The sequence below is a fragment of the Chelonia mydas genome, chromosome 2 (genome assembly GCF_015237465.2).
Source record: "Chelonia mydas isolate rCheMyd1 chromosome 2, rCheMyd1.pri.v2, whole genome shotgun sequence".
Lineage (NCBI taxonomy): Eukaryota > Metazoa > Chordata > Testudines > Cheloniidae > Chelonia > Chelonia mydas.
Window position 1 is genome coordinate 99302686 of NC_057850.1, and position 23214 is coordinate 99325899.

The following is a 23214-nucleotide window of genomic DNA, read 5'->3' on the forward strand; positions in this document are numbered from 1 at the left end:
TTGCAGACCTGGGATGACCAGCAGTGGGTCCAGAACTTTCGCATGAAGAAAGTCACGTTTCTGGAGTTTTGTGATCAGTTTGTTCCCAACCTCCAACATAAAGAGACACATCTGAGATCACCCAGGCCAGTCTAGCAGGGGGTTGCTACAACTGTCTGAAAGCTGGCTGCTACAGGTCCATTACTAACCAGTTTGGGATTGAAAAGTTACCTGTGTGTAAAGAAGAGGTGGAAGTAACTGAGGCAATCAGATGTGTGGCTTACCCAAAGATGGTGGGTATTAAAGATATTTTAGAGGTAATTGCTGACTTTGATTGAATGGGGTTTCCTAACTGCAGCGGGGCTATTGATGTGCCCATAGTTTATCCTCCTCAAGGAGCACATGACTATATAAAACACAAAGGGTACTACCACATTGTTATGCAGGCACGAGCGTAGCACAGAGACAGATTTATGAATGTCAGTGTGGGCAGTACAGGAGAATCATGGTGCCAGAGTTTTTCCACTGCTCAGGAGTCTACTTTCATGGACAGGCAGAGACCCTATTTCCACCAAATGACATTGACATAAATGGTGTTACTGTCTCCACTGTTTTTCTGGGGACCCTCTGTTGCCTTGGCTTATGAAACTATACCCTGATTTCAGAGGCCTTCACACAAAAAAGGGTTTGATTACACTCTCAACAGGTTTAGATGGTGGCTGAATGTGATTTTGGCAGATTAAAATCATGTTGGAGGTGTCTACAAATCCATTCGGATGCCAATGTAATCAATGCTGTCCTCATTACTGTGGTTTGCTGTGCTCTTCACAACCTTTATGAAGCCAGAGGTGAGCCATTTCCCCCTGAATGGACCTATGACAGTGAGAAGACACTGGATCAGTACTCTCAGCCAGAAAGTGCAGCTACCACTGAGGGAAGCTGGTTGCATCCCGGCAGCAGAAGTAAGGGATGCTTTGTGTTCTCACATTATGTACTTGCCTGGCCTATTTGAAGAGGCAGGATAGTACCTGTACGAATGTGCTTCAGGGAAAAACTGGCTGATTTATTTTTTGGGGTGACAATGCTTGGGAATGGAGTGGTCTTGGTTGCCATACAATGTAAGTCAGCATGACACAATGAACATGATGAAAAATTAATTTGGTTGTGGTTTGGGGGGGGCCCAATGGCTGTAGAGACAGAATTTACTGACATTTGAATTGCTGTACCTCCATAAATAGAGGAATACTGTTTGCTTTGTAATGCTTAATTACTCAACATGTTTTGAGCTTTATTATCTGAAATCATGATTGTATGATATTATGCAGTGCTAGAAATAACCTTTCTTGAAAATATAACATACTTTATTTGTAAACAGCTCTTAAAACACTAAACCGCTCACACAGTCTTGTGCAAGCCAGCTGCCCTTACAAAACCACACACCCAAAAAGAAAGGTCAGGAAAGAGTTAATACCCAATCCGATGCCCCTGGTCCCAGGTTCTCCTTTCTCTTCTTTACACATTTACCCCTCACTTTGCAATGGGGGTGGGGCTGGAAGTTTCCATCCAAGAGGAGTGGACGAAAGGAAGGGAAGCTGCACAGTATTTAGCTGCCCTGCCCAGCTGCTCAAGAGTCCTGAATTCATGGGCTGCCCCGATATGGAGTTGTCCAAGCTACTGCTGGGTGGAGGGTATGTTGCTGGGGCATCAGGCTATGGGGAGGCAGCAGGAGCCAGTGTTCTTGCAGCCATTGTAGACAGGACTTGCTGAAACAGTTCTCTCCGCAGAGCTCTGTCCTCCTCTAGCCACTGTTCCTGTTCCAGGAACTGCTTTGCAAGTACCAGCTGCCTTGATGAAACCCTGTTCTCCACCTGGATGGCAAGCCTCAGCCTTGCCTCCTGCCTGTCAGCATGCCATTATTCCAGTCTTTCATCCTTCTTCTTCTGGTACTGGACCTGCTGGTCTGCCCTCTCAAGAGCATCAGCCATAACTTCATCATGGGAACACTTCCTTTTGGAATGGTCCGTGAGTCCATGTTGGGCCAAGGATCAAGTTCCTGAACTTAGAACAGCAGGCAGTATAGGCTGAGGGTCCTGAAACGGGACAAGAAACAGAGGGTTATTTTCAAAGTAGCTCTGTGGAAGAGCACAGAATTAATTACTGTGGAATCTCAAGGACATAAATTGTAACAGTTCTAAAGTGATCCTACACTGTGAAAGGGATGCTTCAGTCCTCTGTCTCTGAACACAGCCTTGTTAATCGTAGTTACAGAAGTGCAGAGGCAATGGTAAGTTTAAAATTAACACCTTTATTCTGTTTCATAAAAATGTATAACTAATTGCCTTATGAAGGAGGGGAGTGTGTATAGCACCCTCACTGCAAATGGTTTTTTACTCTCTTTTCAGGCCTTTCATATTTTAGAAGACATAACAGTTCTTGGGATGCCTTAGTGGCAGAGAGAGATGTGATTTCAAGCTGCTGGATGGAAACCTGCAGTGTATGCAGCAGAAGAATTCAAATGAATAGTGACTGAACAGCACACTTGTGAGTAGAGTGGACTAGTTAGCTGTACAGATGGCTTGGAAAATATGCTCTTCCCCACAGTGTGACTATCTGAGTTCCTGCTTCAGGAAAAGTTTGCAGCTATCAGCAGTCAGGACTGGGTCAGAATGCATGAGGGAATTAACATGATGCTGTGTTAGCTCACACATGGTTTACCTTGTTATTGATGAATGCAAAACTCTCTGAAATCTGCAGCTTTACTCCACCTCTGCATGGATTACCTCTGCAATGGACTAGATTTGGAAATAGAATACTGTTACACACACATACACACACACTCTTCACTGTTTACAGGTAGCTGCATATATCCAGGAGAAATGATTGCAGAATGGCAAATTTCTAATTACTGAAAGGAAAACAAGAATGACTGTAGCAAACGTACTTTACAGCTGTGTATGAAAGTTTGAAATTCCACGTTGCCATTTTGAACTACCCCTGGTGGAGGGTTGGGGAGACGGAGAGGGAAGGGATGCCTAGGCTCTGTGATATAATCCACCATTAGTGGCCAAATGCTGGTAGCTGGGGCTTACCATTTTTGCATTGCCTCTTAAAGCAGAAATCCCTTCCATTACTGTAATAATAAACTTTTTATTTGAATCATGCACTTACCAGTTCTGGGGCAGCTTCTGTCCCCACTGGGTTCTCTGCAGGCTCAGCAGCTGGCTATTCCTCATTGTGGGACGTGGATCAAACAACTCTTCTGAGTAGGGACTGAGAATTTGCTGTTGATCCTGATCCACAGCCTGCTCTGGGATTGGTTTCATTAAAAGAGTCTTTTCATGATTCTGGCTGGGATCTCATCAGTCCCATGGCCTCTGGCTTCTATCACTCCCCATTCTTGATTCAGGGCCATCCCAGATCACCAGGTCATCATGAAGCAAGGTTAGCTCTGTGCTGGGGCAGTGCCTAGGACCCAGTCAAGGTCATCATAAAATAGGCATGCTGCTCTGAGTTACCTGAGGTATGATTCTTATCCCTTGTCTTCCTGTATTCACTCCCGCACTGATCACCTGTCCGGAAAATCTGCAGAGCTGCCAGATTTTTAGCTATCTGCTGGTAAGCGTGGTCACTCCTGGTGCTTTTGCTGAAGTCCACAGTTTTACTGGCCTCACACCACAGATTCACCAAAATTTAGCTGTGCTCGCATGACCAAGAAGCAGCACTGTTTTTAATAGAGTGCATTGTAGATTGTGGGCATAGAGAGAACTAAGGAAGTTGCCCCAAGGAATTGTGGATACTTTCGGATGACTCCCGGGAGCTAAGTCAAGCCGAGGCCTCATCTACACTACAAAGCAATACGGCTCAGACCCTAAGTCCTGGCTTGACTTGAGCTCAGACCCAACAGGGTCCTGGGTCTGAACCATGGGTTAGTGCAGTTGCAGTGTAGATGCAAGGGGGCGTTGCCTTGAGCCCAGGCACAAGTCCAGGCTTACATTGCAATATAGGAATACCATTAGTGCACCTTCATGCTGCTCCAGCCCTTTTATCCAATCTAAAGGGGCTAGAGCAGGTGTCAGGATTTCAGCCATCCCAAAAGTTTATTGGAGCTTTACTTTGGTAATTGCTAATGTCATACTAAAGAGTCCAATAAGTCTTTCTGTGTCACATTCTTACCTTTTGCATTATGTGTGACAAAAGATGGTCCTGCAATCTTCAGCAGAGTACTAAAACAAACAAAATATCTAATTTTTCCTTTCCTTGTTGCTTTTTAAAGTGAAGCACCTGGATATAAGCAGGTGGCATTCACACCCACCTCCTCACAGTGTGCACACTGATAACACTTCAACCTCCCTGAACACTTGATTACAGACCTAAAAGTGCCAACTCTTCAACAAAAAAACTTCAAAAACAGACTCCAACAAGAAACTGCAGAACTGGAATTAATCTGCAAACTGGACACCATCAAATTAGGCTTGAATAAAGACTGAGAGTGGATGGGTCATTACACAAACTAAAAACTATTTCCCATGCTAATTCCCGCCACCTACTGTTACTCACACCTTCTTGTCAACTGTTTGAAATGGGCCATCCTGATTATCACTACAAAAGTTTTTTTTCTCCTGCTGATAATAGCTCACCTTAATTGATTTGTCTTGTTAGCGTTGGTAAGGGAACCCCCATCTTTTCATGTTCTCTGTGTGTGTGTATATATCTTCCGACTGTATTTTCCACTCCATGCATCTGATGAAGTGGGTATGCCCAAATACCTGATGAATATCTGTGCCCAAATAAATTTGTTAGTCTCTAAGGTGCCACAAGTACTCCTCGTTCTTTTTGCTAATACAGACTAACACGGCTACCACTCTGAAACCTAAGACTGAATATCGTTCATACTCATGCTATCCCTGGGGCTTGCCTTTATAATTAACATAAATAAAACAACAAACAAATCTAACACAAACGTTTCCTCTTAGCTTGGCTGTTACTTTTTAGCCATGACGTAGCTCTGACAATCAGTTCAGTGCACTCTGAAGTACCTTATTGCAAGTCAGTAAGGTGTGCTAAGAATCACAGATATGAGAGGGGGGAAAAAGTTGTCATTTCTTATTTGGGACTTTTCTTGCATGTGACCTGCAGCTGCACTGCCTGCAGGGGAACCATACATGTTCTCACAAACTCAGAAATACGTAGTTATGTGATGTGGACTAACAGTTGTTGAGAACTAAAGGAACAAACTAATATGAAATTGCCTTTACAATGCCAGTCTTTGTTACATAATTCTGTAATAAAACTCTTATCAGCTGCCGGCTCCTCTATTAGGCACTGTGGCCTCCTGTCAAGGTTGAATCCCCACTCTGTCACTCCAGGTGCACAAGGTGGGGGCCCACAAGGATTCTAAAAATTAATACTTGCCATTCCAGGCTTGTATTAAACTCCCAAGGTTACAGCTTTTCTCTGACCTTGGCTTGGTAAACGCTGCCACCACCCAAAGACAAAAAACTCCCAACAACCTTGTACCCAGGAAGGAGCACTTGGGAATTCCTCCCTGTGGGGTACCCTCAAGCCCTTTCACCTTCCCCTCCGGGGAAGAGCTGAGAGAGAAAACAAAGGAAATTAGTGGTTGCCACCAACTAATCAAACAGCATATGCACAAACCTCTTAGGATACCAAAAATCCAATCCTGTTCTTAAAAAAGGTAAATTTTATTAAAAACAAAAAGAAAGAAAATACATCTGGAACTTAGGCTGTTGCTAGATTTTAAAAGAGCAATTCCAAAAATCGAGCACCCAAAATAGCTTTCTTGGGGGGATCAGCTTAAAGGTTACAAGCAAACAAAAGCATCTAGGGTTAGCACAGAGGAGTCCACAAGCCAATAAGAAATAAAAGAAATAACCCAAATCATGTCTTTTTCGACATTCTCTAATTTTACTTACATATCTGAGGCTCCAGATAAGTAGGTTCGAGGTATGAGTTGATACTCTATAATCATACCTGGCTTAAAGCTGGTTACAGCATTACTGATCCGTGTCCCTGCAGCCCAGAGAACAACAGACAAAGGGAAAGTTTCTTTCCCAATTTTAAAAAGTTCTACCTTCCCATTGGCTCTTTTGGTCAGGTGCTCACTCCTTTTCTTTTACCTGAGGGCTTGTTAACCCTTTACAAGTAAAGCAAGCAGAGAACAGACCAAGAGGGATTTTACAGCTAACTGGCTGGCTGGGTGTCTATCAAAGGGAGCTACTTCCCACCCCCTCCCCCTTCATATATCACACCTCCTCTCTCACATTCCATGCTCTCTCCACCACAGTCAGCTCCCTACCGATGATATCCAAGTCTGTTCAAATAATGATGGGAAGGGAGCATCTTTCTGGTATTTTATTATTACTTTCTTAGGGGTAGATGCTGCAACCCTGGATGCTTATAGTGAGCAATACTTATCTATGTAATCCTGTCGTCTTTCAGAATGTGAGCCTTAACCATAGACTTTTAGCTATTTCTTACTTCCTTCTTGGATCACAAGTATGCAGAATAGCCTTGTCATGCCAGTGGCCCAAGTACATCATTATTTTCTGTAATTGCAGGGTGTTATCATTATTACTTTTATATTTTGGATCACAGGTTCAGAAGAGGAAATGTGTTTGCCAAAGGTCCATTTTTGGTTTTAGCAAACTGACATGAACCTCTCGGTCCTTGCTTGTTGTCTCTCAGTTATAAGTGTACAAAATAAAACTGGTTTCATTCAAACAGGAACCTTTCTGAACTTCAAGGAGCGTAAACCAGCTCTGACAAAGACTTGACAAATGTGTTTCAAACAGAACTTGCAAGGGTAACAGCTCTAGAAGAGGCTCTGTGGTAGCCTCTTTCCAGTACTGTCACTTCTCAGAATTTTATGATGATTCTCACTACATCTGTTGTTTTTCTTGAAACCCCAGCACCTGGAGTCATGTGATTACATAGGACTACTGTGTTTCTTTTGGATTATATAAATTAGGGGCACTGTGTTTCTTTCTTTCTGGCCTCTTTTTAGTGGACTGTATTTACTGAGTCATTCTTATGCATACAGACCTATTCAAGCTAAGTGAATCATTTTTTCCATGACTACTAGAAAAAATTATATTTGAATTATGCATAATGTTTTTATCAATAAAATACACAATGTTATTCAATCATGATGTTCAAACCCAATATGTATGGACTCTTTATTTTGGAGCAGGCAGTTTAGTGACAGATCTAGAAGAGGGACTTGCTAATGGCCTCTTTTAACTATACCTCTTCGTTTTATTTACTAAATTTAAAAGATTCTTACCATTATCTTGGTATTGCTGGTCTCCCAGTATGCTGAAATGGCACTAGCATATGCTTTTAGTTATGAGAGGCAGGGATGTGTTAATTTTAGAACCAGAAAAAATGTAGCTTGATGGAACTGAACAGAAGTAAAAAGGTGAGAAGTTTAGAAACCTTTTTTATTCAGTTTCATCCTTTTCTTAATATAACTTTCATGTTTGAACACACAAAAGCATCTATCAATGCAGATTTACTACATCTACCCCGTTCACTAAATCTAATGAATAAGATTACTGCATGATGTTATTGTACCACATTTGTTGTAAGATTTGGATATCAGAAGTCAGTTAAGAATACGGTGAGCGCTCTAATTTCCTTCCTATTGAGGGCTGGTTATGCTGCCTTAAGAGTTTGTATGGTAATTTTCTGTGTGAATTAATAATAATCTTTAAAAATGTAAATAAAATCTCATCATGGAAGCGGATGAGAATATCCTATAATGTGCTGATCACAGATTCCTCAGAATGCATCATTCTTTTTAGCACCTTTGCAAACAGCGATTCAATAAGGACTCTTATGTTGATTATCGACATGAACATAGTCTTCAAGGGTTGCTTGATATCATCTCTGTGATGAAAGTCCTTGTTTGACCTGTCATGGCCTCTAGAGGTTTAACTTAGTTCTGAAAATAAAGACCAAGTCAGTGAAGAATATTTGAGTAAACAAATACCTAAAAGGAAAAAAAGTGAACCTATTTATTCAGAGACGGTTTATGAACCCTTTACTCTCTCATTATGTTGCTGCACATAGCATTGATGTTCTTTTCTCTGACTGGAGAGCTGATTTTTTTGCCCAGGGGAGGGAGTATTTATAAAGTAGGAATACTCACATATATTTCTCATCTTATAATTTAGGTGGTGTGACTAGATTTATTGTTGATAGACTGCCCACATGAGGGAAAGGACTAAAATTAAAGGCATGAATTATTCAGCAGACGAGAAGGTGTACCTGTCAGTATAATTTTGAATATGCTGCTTTTATGACCTGGTCTTGCTCCTATCAGTGTCAACAGCAAAACTCTCATTGACTTCCAGGGGAGTAGAGTGGGTGTCGTTCTTTTACTGTATAAACCGTAAGCTCTTTCGGGTATGGACCATGTCTTTCTATCTAGTTTAAGACCAGGTGCAACAAGTGAATGTAACAACCAGGAGGAGGGTCATGAAATAGGAGGATCAGATTAACAATAACAGGAAATAAATACAGATTATGCATTTACTTTTTGCATACGTTCATAATTCTGTATACTATAAAATCTTTGTTTTAAATATCAGCAATCTTCACTGTTTTTCTGCTTAGCCATTATCAGTTGATCTCCTGCAGACATAATTGTAGGAGAAGTTCTTAAGAAGAACTGAAGGACAGGTTAGTAACTTTATGGAGTGGTTCAGGACGAGCATGCCATACATAAACACGGAAAGAAGCACACACACATACTTGTGGGTGAAGCAGAGTGTTGCCATTCAGGTTGGCATCGTTGGTGGGGTATGTGTTGAGGGGTGATAGAGCAGATAACTAGGGAGGAACAGAGTTGTGAAAGGCTTTAAAGATGTAGTAAAGAAGCTCAAACATGACACATTGTAGTTTGGACAAGGAAAAGCTACTAAGGACTTAAAGAGGAGTGACTTGGCCATTGCAATGTGCAATGCATAGAAGCATTCAGTAGGACTTCAGAGTTTTAAAGCTGAATGTTGTAGTAGCTACAATAATTCTGCACAGTCTTCATACAAGAATGGTGAAAGACAATATTCTTGATTTCCATACTAACTCTAATACTGTTCAGCATTATATAGTACCTATGTCAGAGTCCTGTATTTTGGGAGATATATATATATATAATAAATAGATAGAAGAACCCCCATCACGACAGCATCCGATCACTCACAATCATTATCCTCACAACATCCCTGTGAGGTAGAGAAGTACAATTATCCCCATTTTACAGATGAGAAACTGAAGCACAGAAAGACTAAATGACTGCCTAAACTCTCACAGGCAGTCTGTGAGAGAGCAGGGAATTGAACACAGGTCTCCTAGGTCAAAAGCCAGTAGTCTAACCACTGACACAGCCTTCTTCTATCTACTTATCATATACACAGTTTTGCTCATTGAAAGACAAGTACCCAGGGGCTCCATACACTCTTCCATAGTAGGGACAGAATCCTTCTGCTAATGTCTTCCAAGATAAATTCTAGTGGCAAATAGCCAGGAATTTAATTTTGCATCTATCCCAAGACCCAACTGGGAGGTAGGGGGAGAGAAATAGTTTAAATTGAATTAATCTAACCCTAACTGTTCCTGCACTTCTATCCTGTGATATTCATTCTTGGACATGTGGATATCATACACAATATTACATTGTACTATGGCTCATAAAAAGTTCTTACCACAAGTATTCTTTATTGTAACTAGTATAGTAGAACTGAAAATCCAAAATTAAGTTATGAATTTTTAGCTTCAACAGAATAAAAATCCACAAGAGTCAAAACCTGAGACCAGATTTTTTTTTTATTTCATCCACCAGAAGTACCCCAAATCTATAATTTTAACAGTGTTGAAAATCATTTGTGGAGGAAGTCAATAGACATTCATGCCTTGGAAGCTGGGGCTTCAGAAGTGGAAATGCCTGACACTGAAGATTTTGTCCAGTTTAATTCACTTGGATTATCAAATTCTAAAGGATGTAATTCCTCTTCAATAGCCTCTTCTCAACAGGGTATCTCCCTTCACTATATTGGTGAGGTGACTCCCTTTGTTACTGTCATGCTGGTATGGGTCACCCCTGAGAAGGCCAAATTCAGGGCAGACTGTAAGAAACAATCCAAAACTGGTGGCTTATTCTAGAATTAGATTTCACCAAGCCAGTAACAAAAGTGAGCTCCTGGATCACCACTGGTTAACAAGAAGCCCAAACACAGTCCCCTTAGGCATCCCAGTCCCTGGTTTACCACCCAGACAACCAGATTTCTGTGATAAATAATTATTAAAAACAGAAATCACATATAAAGTTCTTCCAATCACAAAGGCTCAAACACACCCCAGGTTAAAATATATTTCAGATTTTACCCCCAAATCACACTGATAACCAATCCTTTAATAACTAAAACATAAAATCTTTATTAAAATAAAAAAGGAAGAGTTATTAAGAGGTTAAAATGAATCATATACATTACAGTTAATTTCAGAGTTTGTAGATCCGGATAATAGCAGTGATGTTAAATCTGCTAGCTTGCAATAAGTCTCTCTGGATCACCCAAAAAAGATTAGAGTCCAAAGAACATCTTAGATGTAGAGTCTGTTAGAGACCTTCCATGAATTATCCAGAACAATCCAAGTAGTTACTTGGAGATCTCCATTTAATGGCTTAAACTTTCCCTGTTTAAAAGTTCAGCAGACTAGAGATTACAGGATCATACCCAATGCCTCTCTTTTATAGTTGAAACAAGCTACCAAGTTTCTTGAGCACTACACGTGTTCAAAGATTCCTCTTTATTGAGCCCACAAGGACCCATCCTTTTAAGTTAACATAACATTTCCTATGCATACACAGGTAATTCCTCTACACTGATTTACATAAGGCAATTGCTGGTCACTTGTTATAATAGGGATAGATAAGCTGAAGACAATATAAGTAATATCATTAGTTCATGCAGTGTTTATACATCTTTGATCTTAAGGTTGACTGAACAGAGCCGCATATATAATGTAAAGACAATTAAGACATAAAAAGGATTTAGCATCTAAAAGCTAATTTGATGACATTGGTAAACTTCAAACAAGACATAGGTACACAGACAAACACATTTAGCATCTACTCTTGATTCCTATTACTACAAATGAATGGGATAGTGCTTGCTGGTCTACTTAACATTTCTTTGATACCCACACACAAGTGAATTGTCCTGATTACAACTGCAGTGCCACTTGTTAAGCCTCTAAGGATCATGTACAGGTTAGCTGGTTTGCCAGCACCACAGTTATAAGATTCCCATGGCAATTCAGCAAGGGTTATAAGCATTTTAAGGTGTAGCCTGTTTCTTTTGTACTTTAATCAGCTCCAGCCATATAGAATCTTGGATTGCAACTACATCGAGGGACAACAGATGATGCTGTTTGATACCTTTCCTCAGCCAGTTATATCAGATTGTCCAATAGTTAGGGCACTAAGTTGGAACACAGGAGAATGGGGTTCAATTCCCTGCTCCATTACAGACTTCCTGTGTCACCTTGGGCAAGTCGCTTAATCTCTCTGTACCTCAGTTCCCTACCTATGAAATGAGGATAATAACACTTCCCTATCTCACAGGGGGTTGTGAGGATAAAATACATTAAAGATTGTGAGGTACTAAGATATTACTGTAATGAGGCCATATGAGTATCTAATATGGACTGGGGCTCAGATTCATTTGGCACAGCAAAGAAAGAGGAAGAGATGAGGGTAGTTACGGCTCCATAATTCTCAGGGCAGATTGACCTCACCCTAAACCCTGGTGGAGGTGATTTTAATGCACACCAGCTGGGTATAGCTGAAGGGTACTGTCCTGCAGTTTTGCTTCCCCACCTGCACAAGAGCGGGAGCTGGGGGTGGGGATGGGGTTCACTAAATCAGATTAGCATCAGCTGAGCATTTCCCTGTGACAAGGGAATTTTCAGGTGGGAAAATGTGGCTTCTTTGCAGCTCCTTTGAATCCCTCATACACACATAAGAATCTATATATACAGCAGATCTGTTTAATGAAAACTCAGGTAGTACTTCTCTCATGTGTCCTCTGGCTTGATCAAGATTTTTACTTCTTATTTGATCTGTTATAGCATATGCCTGTAACTGTCCCAACTATGACTACCACTACCTTTAAAAAAAGAAAATCTTTTTGACAATTAGGCAGAAAAGTTCACAAGCATCTATCTCAGCTAATGAAGGCTAAATATCCTGACAATGTGGGGGCTGGGAAAGTTGCAACTGAGAGGGGGAAAAAAAGTGGACAGACTATCACAGGCAGCTCCAGAGATCTACATTTCTAAGAACATCTGCTTGCATCCAGCATAGAAGTAGGTGGCTGGAGGTGATGGAATGAAAATAGAACAGAAGACAACACCCAGAGGGAGTCCAAGATAATAGCATAAGATAATAAGATAATAGCACTGCAAGATTCTATTTTTTCCCTCTAAACACTATTTTACTAGTTATCAGGTGTTTCTAATTATTATTCATTTCACTAACTTCTTACAACTTGTTCAACCAGCTCTCCAGATAATTAAATGTATTGCCACATACTTCACTGACTCTCTCTGCTAGATGTTTTCCATTCTTAGTACACTTCTTCAAATATATCTTAGGTACTGTATTCTGTTTGGTCTCTGTCCCTTTCAGTTTTAAGTCTGTTATTTCCATTAGTCTAGTTGCTTATTTATCTCCTCTCTTACTTGGCAAGTCCTTCTACAAGGCAAATGTTATATACTTCTCAGATGTCATATTTTGCATATACAGTCACTGCTTTCAGTAGTGTGAATTAAAACTGTTTGCAGTTTGGCACTTGCCTTCACAAATGATAGCCATGTTTTCTGACGTGCTAGTTCTGCTGCTGGTGGAGGAAGCAGACAAGGAGTTGATTAGACTACAGCCATTCCAAGTTGACTCTAGTTAAATAAATATACATGCAACAACAATACCTGAAAAGCAGTTTCTGATATTAAAGCTCCTTATTTTTGAGATAGAATTGAAGGAATTAATGGATGGGGTTGAAACTTCTTAACCAGATTATTTTCATTCTTATTCATAGAGGCAGAAATGATAGTGTACCTACAGTAAGGTTGCCTATCATTTCCTGTTATGAGACCCTGTCTTCAGTTGCTTATAATTTTTGCCAAATTTTAACTGTTTGGTCCGAAATGTTTCATGGGTAGGTGTCTGCCAGAAACTTTTTTTTTAATTTTCAGGGAAAAATGCTTCAGTGGTACTGAAGAATGAAATTAGGGAGTAATACATTGTTTAGTCTATGTTTTTAAAAAAATTCATACAACTGTTTCACAGAAAAGCGCTAGTGCCTCCATGCTTTGGAGCAGGGATTTGAAATTTAGCGCGTGTGTGTGTCACACTACTCATGGAGGGATGTGCCTTTTAATGTCCCCCCAGAAAATCCACCCACACTTAGCCAAATTATGAGTCTCTGGAAACCACAATTCACACATGCTCAGTAGACACCTGTTAGAGTTTTGCAGCTAAATTCTCTGAAGATTCTGTCCACAATGAGCATGCTTCAAGTTGGAGCTGTACAGGACTTTTCTTACAGCTGCTCATTCCAGCTTCTAGGGGTGAAAAGGGACAGAAGGGGAAAACATTGGCTATGCCCCCCAAGTCTGTTTGAATGTAGGGGGGATGATGAGAGCGGGGGGGTGCAATACAGACTGCAGGGAAGAATAGGGACGGGGAGGGGGGGGGCAAAAGAGCCAGGCTCTAGGGAAGAAGTAGAGGCAAAAGGGGCCCCAGACAAGCAAGCAGATGATAGGGGCAGAAAGAGGTAGTTAGAAAGGACCGGGGCAGAAGAGTTTATAATCCCTAAAGAATACTCGCCTACAAAACCCAGAACTTAACCCAGGATTAGAGTCTGAATGTTCTTCTGCTGTCTAGCAAATAGCTATGAAACACACTAGCAAAGTGTGCATCTCCATTCATCTCTACTGGCTAGTCCTTGCAGAAGGTAATAATCTATTACTGCTGCCAGTTACTCCATTCGCATATGCAGTAGAGCAGTGGTTCCCAAACATTAACAGCCCACGAACCCCTTTCACTAAATTGTGAAATCTCATGAACCCCCTCCTAAAAATGAATATTTCCAGGGATTTAAGTTTAAATTTCCTCTGCACTCCATGGGGCTCCTGCTGCTGGACCCCGTTGACCACTCCGGTCAACTGAGCTCCACTGAGCTTGGGCTGCAGGTCCCGCTCACCACCGGAGCTTGGGCTGCCAGCCCCACGTGAAGTGCTGGGGTTCTGGTGGCCGGCTCCCCTGCTGACGGGGGCAGGGCTCGGGCTGCCCTGCCCTGCTCTCCCTGGCGCTCGGGCTGTCTGCCCTGCAACCAGGTCCCACCTGCTGCCGCCAATGCCCAGGGTCCTCTGGCTGCCATTAGTGAAATTTTTCTGGCGAACCCCCTGTAACGTTCTGCAAACCCCCAGGGGTTCACAAACCCCAGTTTGGGAACCACTGTAGTAGAGTTATGTGCTGTGGATCTAAAGGGCCCAACCATATTGATGACCCATGTGGAGGGTCACTGTGGGTATGTCTACATTCTGTGCTTAATTAGTAATGAAAGTGGTGCTAGGGTTCAAGCAAATTTTTTACATTCATAACTAATGCAGCAGCCAGATGGGGCTATGAACTGCCTAGTCTAGAGGTGCCGTGGCAAAAATTAGGCACTGCCTACACTGCAGTGTAAATCCAGGGTTCAAAGTCAGGCTTGAGCCCAATCCCCCTTCTATCTGCACACAAATCAAAACTAACCGAGGGTCCAAGCCTGAGTCAAGAGAGGATCCAGGCTTCAAGCCCTGTTACTTTGCAGTGTAGATGCAGCCCCACTGGACTCATGCTCTGAGAGCCCTCCATAGGCTGACTTTCTTTCTCCTCTGCATAGTCAAGTTTGGCGGACTGTCAGCTTTTCACACACTGCATCATGAACAAAGGGCTAGAGCAGCCACATTTTTGGGAGGGTGCTAAGAAGTCTGGGATATGGGTGGTTGGATTTGGGATTGCATAATGCAGCATAGATGCTGGCCCAGGTTGGGCCCCAGGGTTCAACAATTCCTAATCTGGGATTACAAATAAGTGTAGACACTCAAATCCTAGGCTAACAAACCCAGGGTCTCCTAACTCAAATTCTAGTAAGCGTGGGCTTACGTTGCAGTGTAGATGTACTCAGTAGTTCCATACAAAATAATCTGTTTTTTTCTGTTTGTTTGTTTTCAAATAACCTTTTAAAAAATCTAGGAAATTATATTTAGAAAAAAAACTGTTGCAGAGTCAAGCCCTCAAAAGTTAGGAAATATGGACACAAAGATTGTCTGCAGTGTGGCATAGTTGGAAATTAAGATCACATCTTTTGCGTTAACCACAAGAACATCCTTCTTCTTTACAAAAAATAAGAGTACTTTATTTGTGTTACAGACAAACTAGGAAAAAATTCTTAATCATACAGTTCAAGTAATTCCCATCCAAATTCCTATAACCCTTAAAATTGTTATTGTACAGGAGATACCATTGACTAGGATCTAAACAAGAGTTTAAAGAAAGAATTGGGATGGTCTGATAGCACAGGAGTTAAAGTTAGGAGACATGCATGAATTCTAACTCTGGGTTTTCCACAAACTTCTGTATGACTTTTGAAAAGTCCTCTGTGCATCTGTTTTCTATCATTAAAACAGCTTTCCTTATGGGGCTATTGTGAAGTTTAATCAATGTGAGTAAAATGCTTTGAAACTCTCAGACAAAGAACATTAAAGAAGTGAAGTATTATTATGAGTTTTTCATATGACTGGATGTTGGTATAGTTAGGAAATTTTGAGGTTGTACCACTTGTAGCTGTACAATTTATGCAATGTATCATTAAGAAAATGTTGTCTAAAGATGTTAATTTCCTTGACTCTCCAGTTAAGTCTACAACTATGTAATTGTTTACAGAGCTTTTCACCTGCACATCACCAGCTGAATTCTAAGCCAGGTCAGAAGAAGCTGAATATAACCAAAACTACAGTTGATATGAGCAAAGTTCACTCCTCAGTGTCTCTATTTGGTGTTACGCAGCCCAACACTCTCACTTTTCCTTCTGACTCCACGCTTTATGCTCACCTGCTACTCAGTTAAGCTAATTAAGATGCACACTTGCAGTGTCTTTAACCTCAGACCAAGATAATCAACCCACTGGATTAGAGCAACAGTTTACTATATGAAAGCTTGTTGGAGGCTTCTGTGAAACGAGCTTAGTGTCTCAATGTGACAGGTAGAGTTATTATTATTTTGGATGGGGGGAAAAAAGCGGAATTAGCAATGGATAGTGAGTTGAATATAATTTTTTACTTTTTAAATGATGATGAATTTAAAAATGGTGAATATTTGTCTTGTTATAACCTTGCTTCCTTTCCTGTTGGGGTTGTATATTCCGCAAATGCCAACTAAGGACTATACCCTTCCCAACTCACTCGGTCAATGTCTCTATTTATGTCACTAGAGGGGGAACTTGGTGCCTTGAAGTAAGCAATCAGATAATTTAGTGTTTGTAGCTTACACTTTAACAAAATAATACAAATTCCTTCCTTTTTGAGGAGAAAAGAAATCCTACAACATCTGAAATATTGCAGGTCCTACATGTAGACTTAGAAAAATTAAATATTTATCAGTAAATGTTAGTAAACATTGATTTCATTGTACACACACTCACAGACTGACAAAAATATTTCCATCAATAATAATTGAAATTTACAGATGGGTAAATAACAAAAATGATGTTTGAGAACTTATTAGAGTTTGATGTAAGGATATACATACTTTGTAAATTTTGACACGTGATGTTGACAATCTGTATTTTAGTGGCTATAAAGATTTAACTTTTTGAATGTCAACGTCTTTTTTTATTTAATAAAAATTAAATGTCATTTAATAATTGTCTGACCCCGACTCCCATAATTTCCTGCAATCATGAAAATTCAAATTGGTAAAAAATAGAAACGCATGCTTTAAAATAAGCATTGATTTTTATCCTTTAAAATTATAAAAAAAGAAAATGGATTTCTAATAAGTTTTCTTACATGGTTTGGCAAAAACTTAGTACCTCTAAACACAGACATTAATGCGTCAAACAAACTATGTGAACAAAGTTTTGGTTCATAAAATATGGAGACCCCCCACCCCCCAACTATAGGTTAACAGATTAAGGGTCCTATATGGCAATCACTTAAGTACATATTTAATTTTACTCATTTTTGGAGTTTCACAGAGAGCAAAGCGACTATTAACATGCATCAAATAAAGAACATACATATTTGCAGAACTAGTGCCTCAGAGTGAGAGCAAGATCCTCATCATATAATATTCTGTAGTTTAGGGGAAGGTACACCAAGCTAAAGTCAAGCACCCAGGGGCTGTAATCCAGCTCTTCTCTTGACTATACCTTATATTTCTGTGCACTTCATGAACCTTATTACCTTGGTGAGGTAAATTTTTCCTTTGAGCATTCTGTAATTGATCAATGGGGTACCACAAAGCTTATTGGGTGGAAATTTTGGATGAGACCTTAAAAAACAAGGTTCTGCTATGTGTGGATATTAATGATCAGTGGCACGTCTTGCCTTGATATTACTGGCCAAAATTTTTCCTTCCACTATTTTGCAGTATGCTGTGTGCTAATGGACTGTTCTACTCCATCCCCAAGTTGTCTGCATTTCAGTTGTATTGTATGTATATAGCAATTAAATTGCTTTCATGTGAAAAACACCACAGAAGTGTAAAACTTTATTTAATATACCATACTACTTGGTGCAAAATTCAAGGTGAAGAAACTATGTTCAATTGTACAATTTCAGGTTTGTTAGATTTTAAAAGAAAATTAATGATGTCTGACTTTTCTAAAAAGGAGAAAATGTTTCCTACTGTTTTAAAGAAACACTTCTAAAAAAGTCATTTTTAGAATTCTTACAGTGATCTCCACTACATCACTTTATGTTGTGGGTGTAATAGTCTCAGCCACAGTATATCCCCCCAACATTTAGGAAAATGATTTCTGTAATTTAAAATAATAACTCAACTACCTATCTAAATAATACTGTGCATTAAGAGCTTTCTGCTTAAATTTTGAAGATAATGAGCTCATCCACCTACCTGATGCTAGCAAGTATCTTCCACTCCTCCACGGTAGAATAATGCAGCAATAATCCAGTTCCCCTCCAACTTTCATGCAGAGTGCACTGAGAACAGAGGATTGTGATCCTGCTCCTATTGAAGTCTATGAAGAAAAAACAACACTCCTATAGACTTCAGTGGTATAGGCTCAGGCCTATAGTCTGCAACCTTTAACAAGTTTCTGTTGCTAATGCAACCACATAGAGTTCATTAATATATTTAAAAGCAAATTTTCTTTTAAACCATTCTGTGCTTACGGTCTGTGTTATAATAGATAGTTTCCTAGTAAGGGGTGTTTACAGTATGATAAGTATGCCTAGATATAGGGTAATGTCATAGGGCATATCTACATGGAAGCTAGGAGGTGTAATTCGCACTCAGGTAAATGTATATGTCAGGGGTGGCTAAACTTCCTGAGCCTCCGAGACATATACGACAACCTTCAGAAGTTCAAGAGCCAGGGTGCACCTGCTGGGGCTCCCGGCTTCAGCCCTGCGGTGGGGTGGTGGGGCTAGGAGCTTCTGCCCTGGGCTGCGGGGGTCTCGGGGCTTCAGCCCCATGGGAGGTGCCGACTGGGGCTTGGGACTTCAGCCCCACTCCTGCTGAAGCCCTGAGCCCCAGCAAGCGTGCCCCATGGGGTTGAAGCCCCGAGATCCCCCCTCCCTGATGAACAGAAGAAGCCCCTTGCCCAACCACCCCGCTGCAGGCAGAAGCCCCGAGCTGCCCCCGACCAGTCTGGCAGGCCGAGAATAGGGGTGCACGGGGGGCTCTGAGAGCCGCACTTTAACTGTCAAAGAGCTATATGCAGCTCACAAGCCACGGGTTGGCCACCCCCTGGTATATATGCTAACTCTGCTTGAGCTACTGCCTCAAAATAGCAGTATGGGTGTAGCAACATGAGCGGCTATCTGAGCTGCCATTTGAGTATTATCCCTCCTGACCCCCTGGCTACGTACTTGGGTGGGTAGCCCAAGACACTACCCTTGCCACCACAGCCTCACTACTATTTTTTGGTGCTAACTTGAGCAGAGTTAGTGCATGTACATCTACCTCAGCTGGGAATTACATCTACCAGCTGCTGTGTAGACATACTCATTGAGAACTCTATTTTCAGGAAGTGCTCAATGAGAGAAGACTGTGCATACGTAGAGGAAGTAATAAAGCCTAAATGTGGCAGTGTCTTAGCTCTTTCTCTTTCTTATGTGTTAATATTCTGCGCTTGAGCCTGAGACGTTTGAAAACAACCAAAAGAGAAGTGCAGTTGTTTTCAAAAGGGATCCATGGCAATGTGGCAAGATGTGATATAGGCTAATAGCTTCAGGGTAATGAACATATGCAGTTGTCACCTCTTGTGTTTTTTCTCAGTCCAGTTAGCAGATGCTTGTTGTAAACAGCTGCCATATCACTGGCTAATGTATGTGGTTTACTACTGCAGATATTGGCAACATTAGCACAGTTCTAGCCTACAGCCACCAGAGGCCACTGCTGCTCTTTGCCTTTCTTATGTGTAGAGTGGGCAGTGGCAAGGAATCAACCCAGAGGCATCCAATGCAAGGGTAGCAACAACTCAAACCCTTTTCCCTCATTTCACCAAGCTGGAGTGGGCTAAACACCAAATGTGATCTATTGGCAGAGCAGGGGAAGAAAAGGAACTAAGTGTACTCTTTGCAAACTCAGCTTGCTGGAAAGAAGCCCTGATTACATTCAGACAAATCTGATTTCATTCTTTGAGATTACAAATTTTGTTGATAAAGCCATCAGTCTAGGTGTAATATAATTAGAGTTCTGTAAGGTGCTTGACTTAGTACTACATGACATTCTGGTTAAAAATAGGCTTCATTGTTATTTTATGGAGCTATATTAAATAGATTAAGAACTAGCTAATGGACAGATCTCAAAAAGTTATGGTCAATGAGGAACCATCACTGAATGGGAGTGGGGATCTGCAGGGACTGGTAGTTGACCTGACACTATTCAACATTTCATCAACGATATGGAAGTAAATATAAAATCACTGCTGTTAAAATTGGTATCTGACACAAAGATTGGTGAAATGGTAAATAATCATGAGGACACAGCAGTCATACAGAGCAAGCTGGGTTGCTTGATAAACTGCATTCAAATAATTTGAATTTTAATACAGCCAAATGTAGGAACAAGGAATGCAGACCATCCCTACAGAATGGGTGACTATCCTGGAAAGCGGTGACTCTGAAAAAGATGTAGGGGATGCAGTAGATAGCAACTCAATATGAGTAGAGCACTGCTCTACTCTGTGGATATCTGCTTTATATCCGCATCCGTGGACTATGTTTGCGTATTGGATGCAGACACACATTTTGTATCCATGCAGGGCTCTAAACATGAGCTCCTCGTGCGATGGAATGGCAAAAAGGGCTAATGAAGTCCTTGGATGTATGAAGATTAGTAAGGAGGTGGATTTACCACTCTATATGGAATTGGATATGGAATGGATACTGAATACTGCGTACACTTCTGTTCACAGTTTAAAAAGGATGTTAAAAATTGGAGATGGTGCAGAAAAGAGCCTGAAATTATTTGAAGGCTAGAGAAAATGCCATACAGTAAGACTTAAGGAAGTCAAGCTATTTATCAAAAAGAAGACTGAGAAGCGACTTGATTACAATATACCCCTTTAGTTTGGGTACTAACGGGCTCTTTAACCTAATGGAGAAAGGCATAACAAGAACCAAAGGTTAGAAGATGAACAAATTCAAATTAGAAATAAGGGAGACATATTTAATAGTGAGGGTGATTAACTATTGAAACCCACTACCAAGAGACATGGGGGGTCACCAGCAAGACCTTTCTGGAAGGTATGCTTTAGTCAAATGCTAAGCTCAATGGTGGGGTAACTGGATGAAATTCTGTGGCTTGGATTAGACAGAAGATCAGACAATATGATCTAATGGTCCTGTCTGATCTCAAGGGCTATGAAAGCTCCCCATGCTTGCTGGATTCCATATGTGGGCAGGGGTGTACGATTCAGGGCAGCATTGGGAGACAGGGAGGTACTGGGGAGAATGTTTTCAGAATAGAACTGGCATGGGAGTAGTGTTGCCAACCCTCCAGGATTGTCCAGGAGTCCCAGGAATTAAAGATTAATCTTTTAATTAAAGATTGTCATGTGATGAAACTTCCAGGAATATGTCCAACCAAAACTGGCAACCCTATGTGGTGAGGATTTTAGAGGCAGAAAAGGGAGCATGCCCCTCTCACCGCTGAGGCACAGGCAGACTCCAGTGTTTGTGAGTACATTTTATACCCCTCTCCCCTCAGATGTTCAAAGTGCACTGCAGCTGCATGTGTGTGTTTCAGGGGCAACTTCTCACTGAATTTGAAGATCAGAAGACTATAGCCAAAAACCTCAGGGATGCCAGCCCACTTGATTTCTGGGTGAGTTTCGCACTGTATGATTTTTCTTAAAATCCCAACTCCTTCAGACAAGGGATTAGGGGGAGACTGTGTTCATTTTTTTAAAAAAATATTAAATTTCTAATTGTCAGAGCTGTGGAGAAAAGCCGGAGCGTGTGCACCCCTTAAAGGCTCTCAGACCCCAGATGGCAAAGAAAAAGAGTCCAGCACCCAACATTGCTGGATAAAATCATGGTGTTTTTAAGCCACTTGTGACGGGGAGGGGACCAGGGCCTGACTCAGGCTGGTGTGAGGCAATACTTGTGACCTGATCATAGGGTTGCCAACCCCCAAGGATTCTGTCCTGGAGTCTCCAGGAATTCAAGATTCTTTAATTAAAGATTATGTCCTGTGAGGAAACTCCAGCAACAGGTCCGACCCAGGCTGGCTACCCTAGTGTCATGATTTCCAGAGCCTGCCTGGAAGGGTAACGTGTGTGTATACCACTCCCTGGCTCCACTCCCATTCTGCAGGCACGCGGCCCGCAGGTTCTCCATCCCTACCCCGCCGCCCAGCAGCTGCCGCTGTGCGATTAGAACTCCGCTCCGCTCTCAGAATTCCACAGTACCCGGATGTCACAGAGGCAAAGCCATCCGTCACCGTGCACCTCTCCCTCCCGCTCGCGAGTGCACGCGCATAACCCCTGCCATTATCCTGGGCAGGGCGCATGCGCCGCCGCCTTTCACTAGAATCACTTTTCTTTCCCTCGCGACCTGAGACCTTTTGCGTTCGCGCGGGTAAAGCGCAAGCGCCTTTGCCGCGCGCATTTCCCTTCCGCCCCACGCTCGCGGTTCACGCGCGTGCGCGTTTCACTTGTCTGGCGCATCTCCATGCAGTTCCTCAATCTCTGTGTATAGGGCCGGTCCATTCTTTCCTCGCCTGCCCCACCCTTCAACCGCCTCTTCCTCCGCCACCGCCGTTGCAGTGTGGGGGGGTGAGTGCGCGCGCACGCGCGTGTGGGGGGAGGGGGCAGCCATGCCGAGGGGGCGGCCTTCCAAACCCAGCAGGGAGGACAACAAGGCCGGCGCCGAGTCAGGTAACTAGCGCGGCCGGACAGGCTCGATGCGCGCCGTGGGGTTCGAGACTGGGGCCCTAGGGGTAGCGAAAAGCCTCCGCCGGGTCCCGCATATAGTCCCCGGATATGGGGGGGAGGGAGGGAGGCCGGGTCTATTGTGTGGGGGGAGGGGGAGCTAGGCCCTGCGGAATGATACGGAGCGGGCAGATCCGGGGCCGGCGGCCCTGCGCTGTTCCTGCTTCGTTCAGTAGCAGCGGCGCCGCCGCCGCGGCATCGAGCCGGAGCGGAGCGGGCACTTGCCGGGGCCCGTTTATATTCGCTCGCATGGGGGGTGGGGGAGCTTCTGAACGGCTTTTAAACGGCGTTGGGGGAGGGGGGTGTGCCAGCATAAGAAAGCGAGACGAGGCGTGTAGTAGCCTCCCCGGCGGGTGCGCGTTTCGATGGTGCCCGGGCCCTGCAGCAGCGGCTGGGCGGCGAGCGGAGCAGGAGCCTGACCGGAGACAGTTTGGCGATGAGGGGTCGGCTGTTGCTCTCTTCCCACCCCCCAAACTGAACAAATACA

The 23214-nt window shown here is 42.3% G+C and overlaps 1 protein-coding gene and 1 long non-coding RNA gene across 15 annotated transcripts in view; one reads left to right on the forward strand and one right to left on the reverse strand.

Moving 5' to 3' along the window:
• Positions 1–1318: 1318 nt before the first annotated feature.
• LOC114022626 lies at positions 1319–22556 on the reverse strand. 6 transcript variants are annotated; one of them, XR_006288626.1, is made up of 4 exons: positions 22451–22556; positions 18182–18305; positions 2695–12899; positions 1319–2069 (listed from the first exon to the last, which is right to left on the reverse strand). It is a non-coding gene; the product is annotated as an uncharacterized LOC114022626 (long non-coding RNA). The 6 variants fall into 6 exon arrangements; XR_006288624.1 differs by having other exon boundaries at positions 2695–13623; XR_006288623.1 differs by having other exon boundaries at positions 2695–13623; positions 22358–22487.
• ZNF236 (zinc finger protein 236) overlaps positions 22452–23214 on the forward strand; it is a 171845-nt gene continuing 171082 nt past the window's right edge. For 7 of the 9 annotated variants that reach the window (XR_006288620.1, XR_006288621.1, XM_037892968.2 and 4 more), the window contains exon 1: positions 22565–22673. Coding sequence is in view for 5 of the 9 variants with exons in the window: in XM_037892968.2 (XP_037748896.1) it covers positions 22613–22673 (61 nt within the window). In the remaining 4 variants the exon portion in view is untranslated. Of the gene's footprint in view, positions 22674–23214 lie in introns of all 9 variants that reach the window. The other 2 variants (XM_043539993.1, XM_037892973.2) reach the window with 2 other exon arrangements.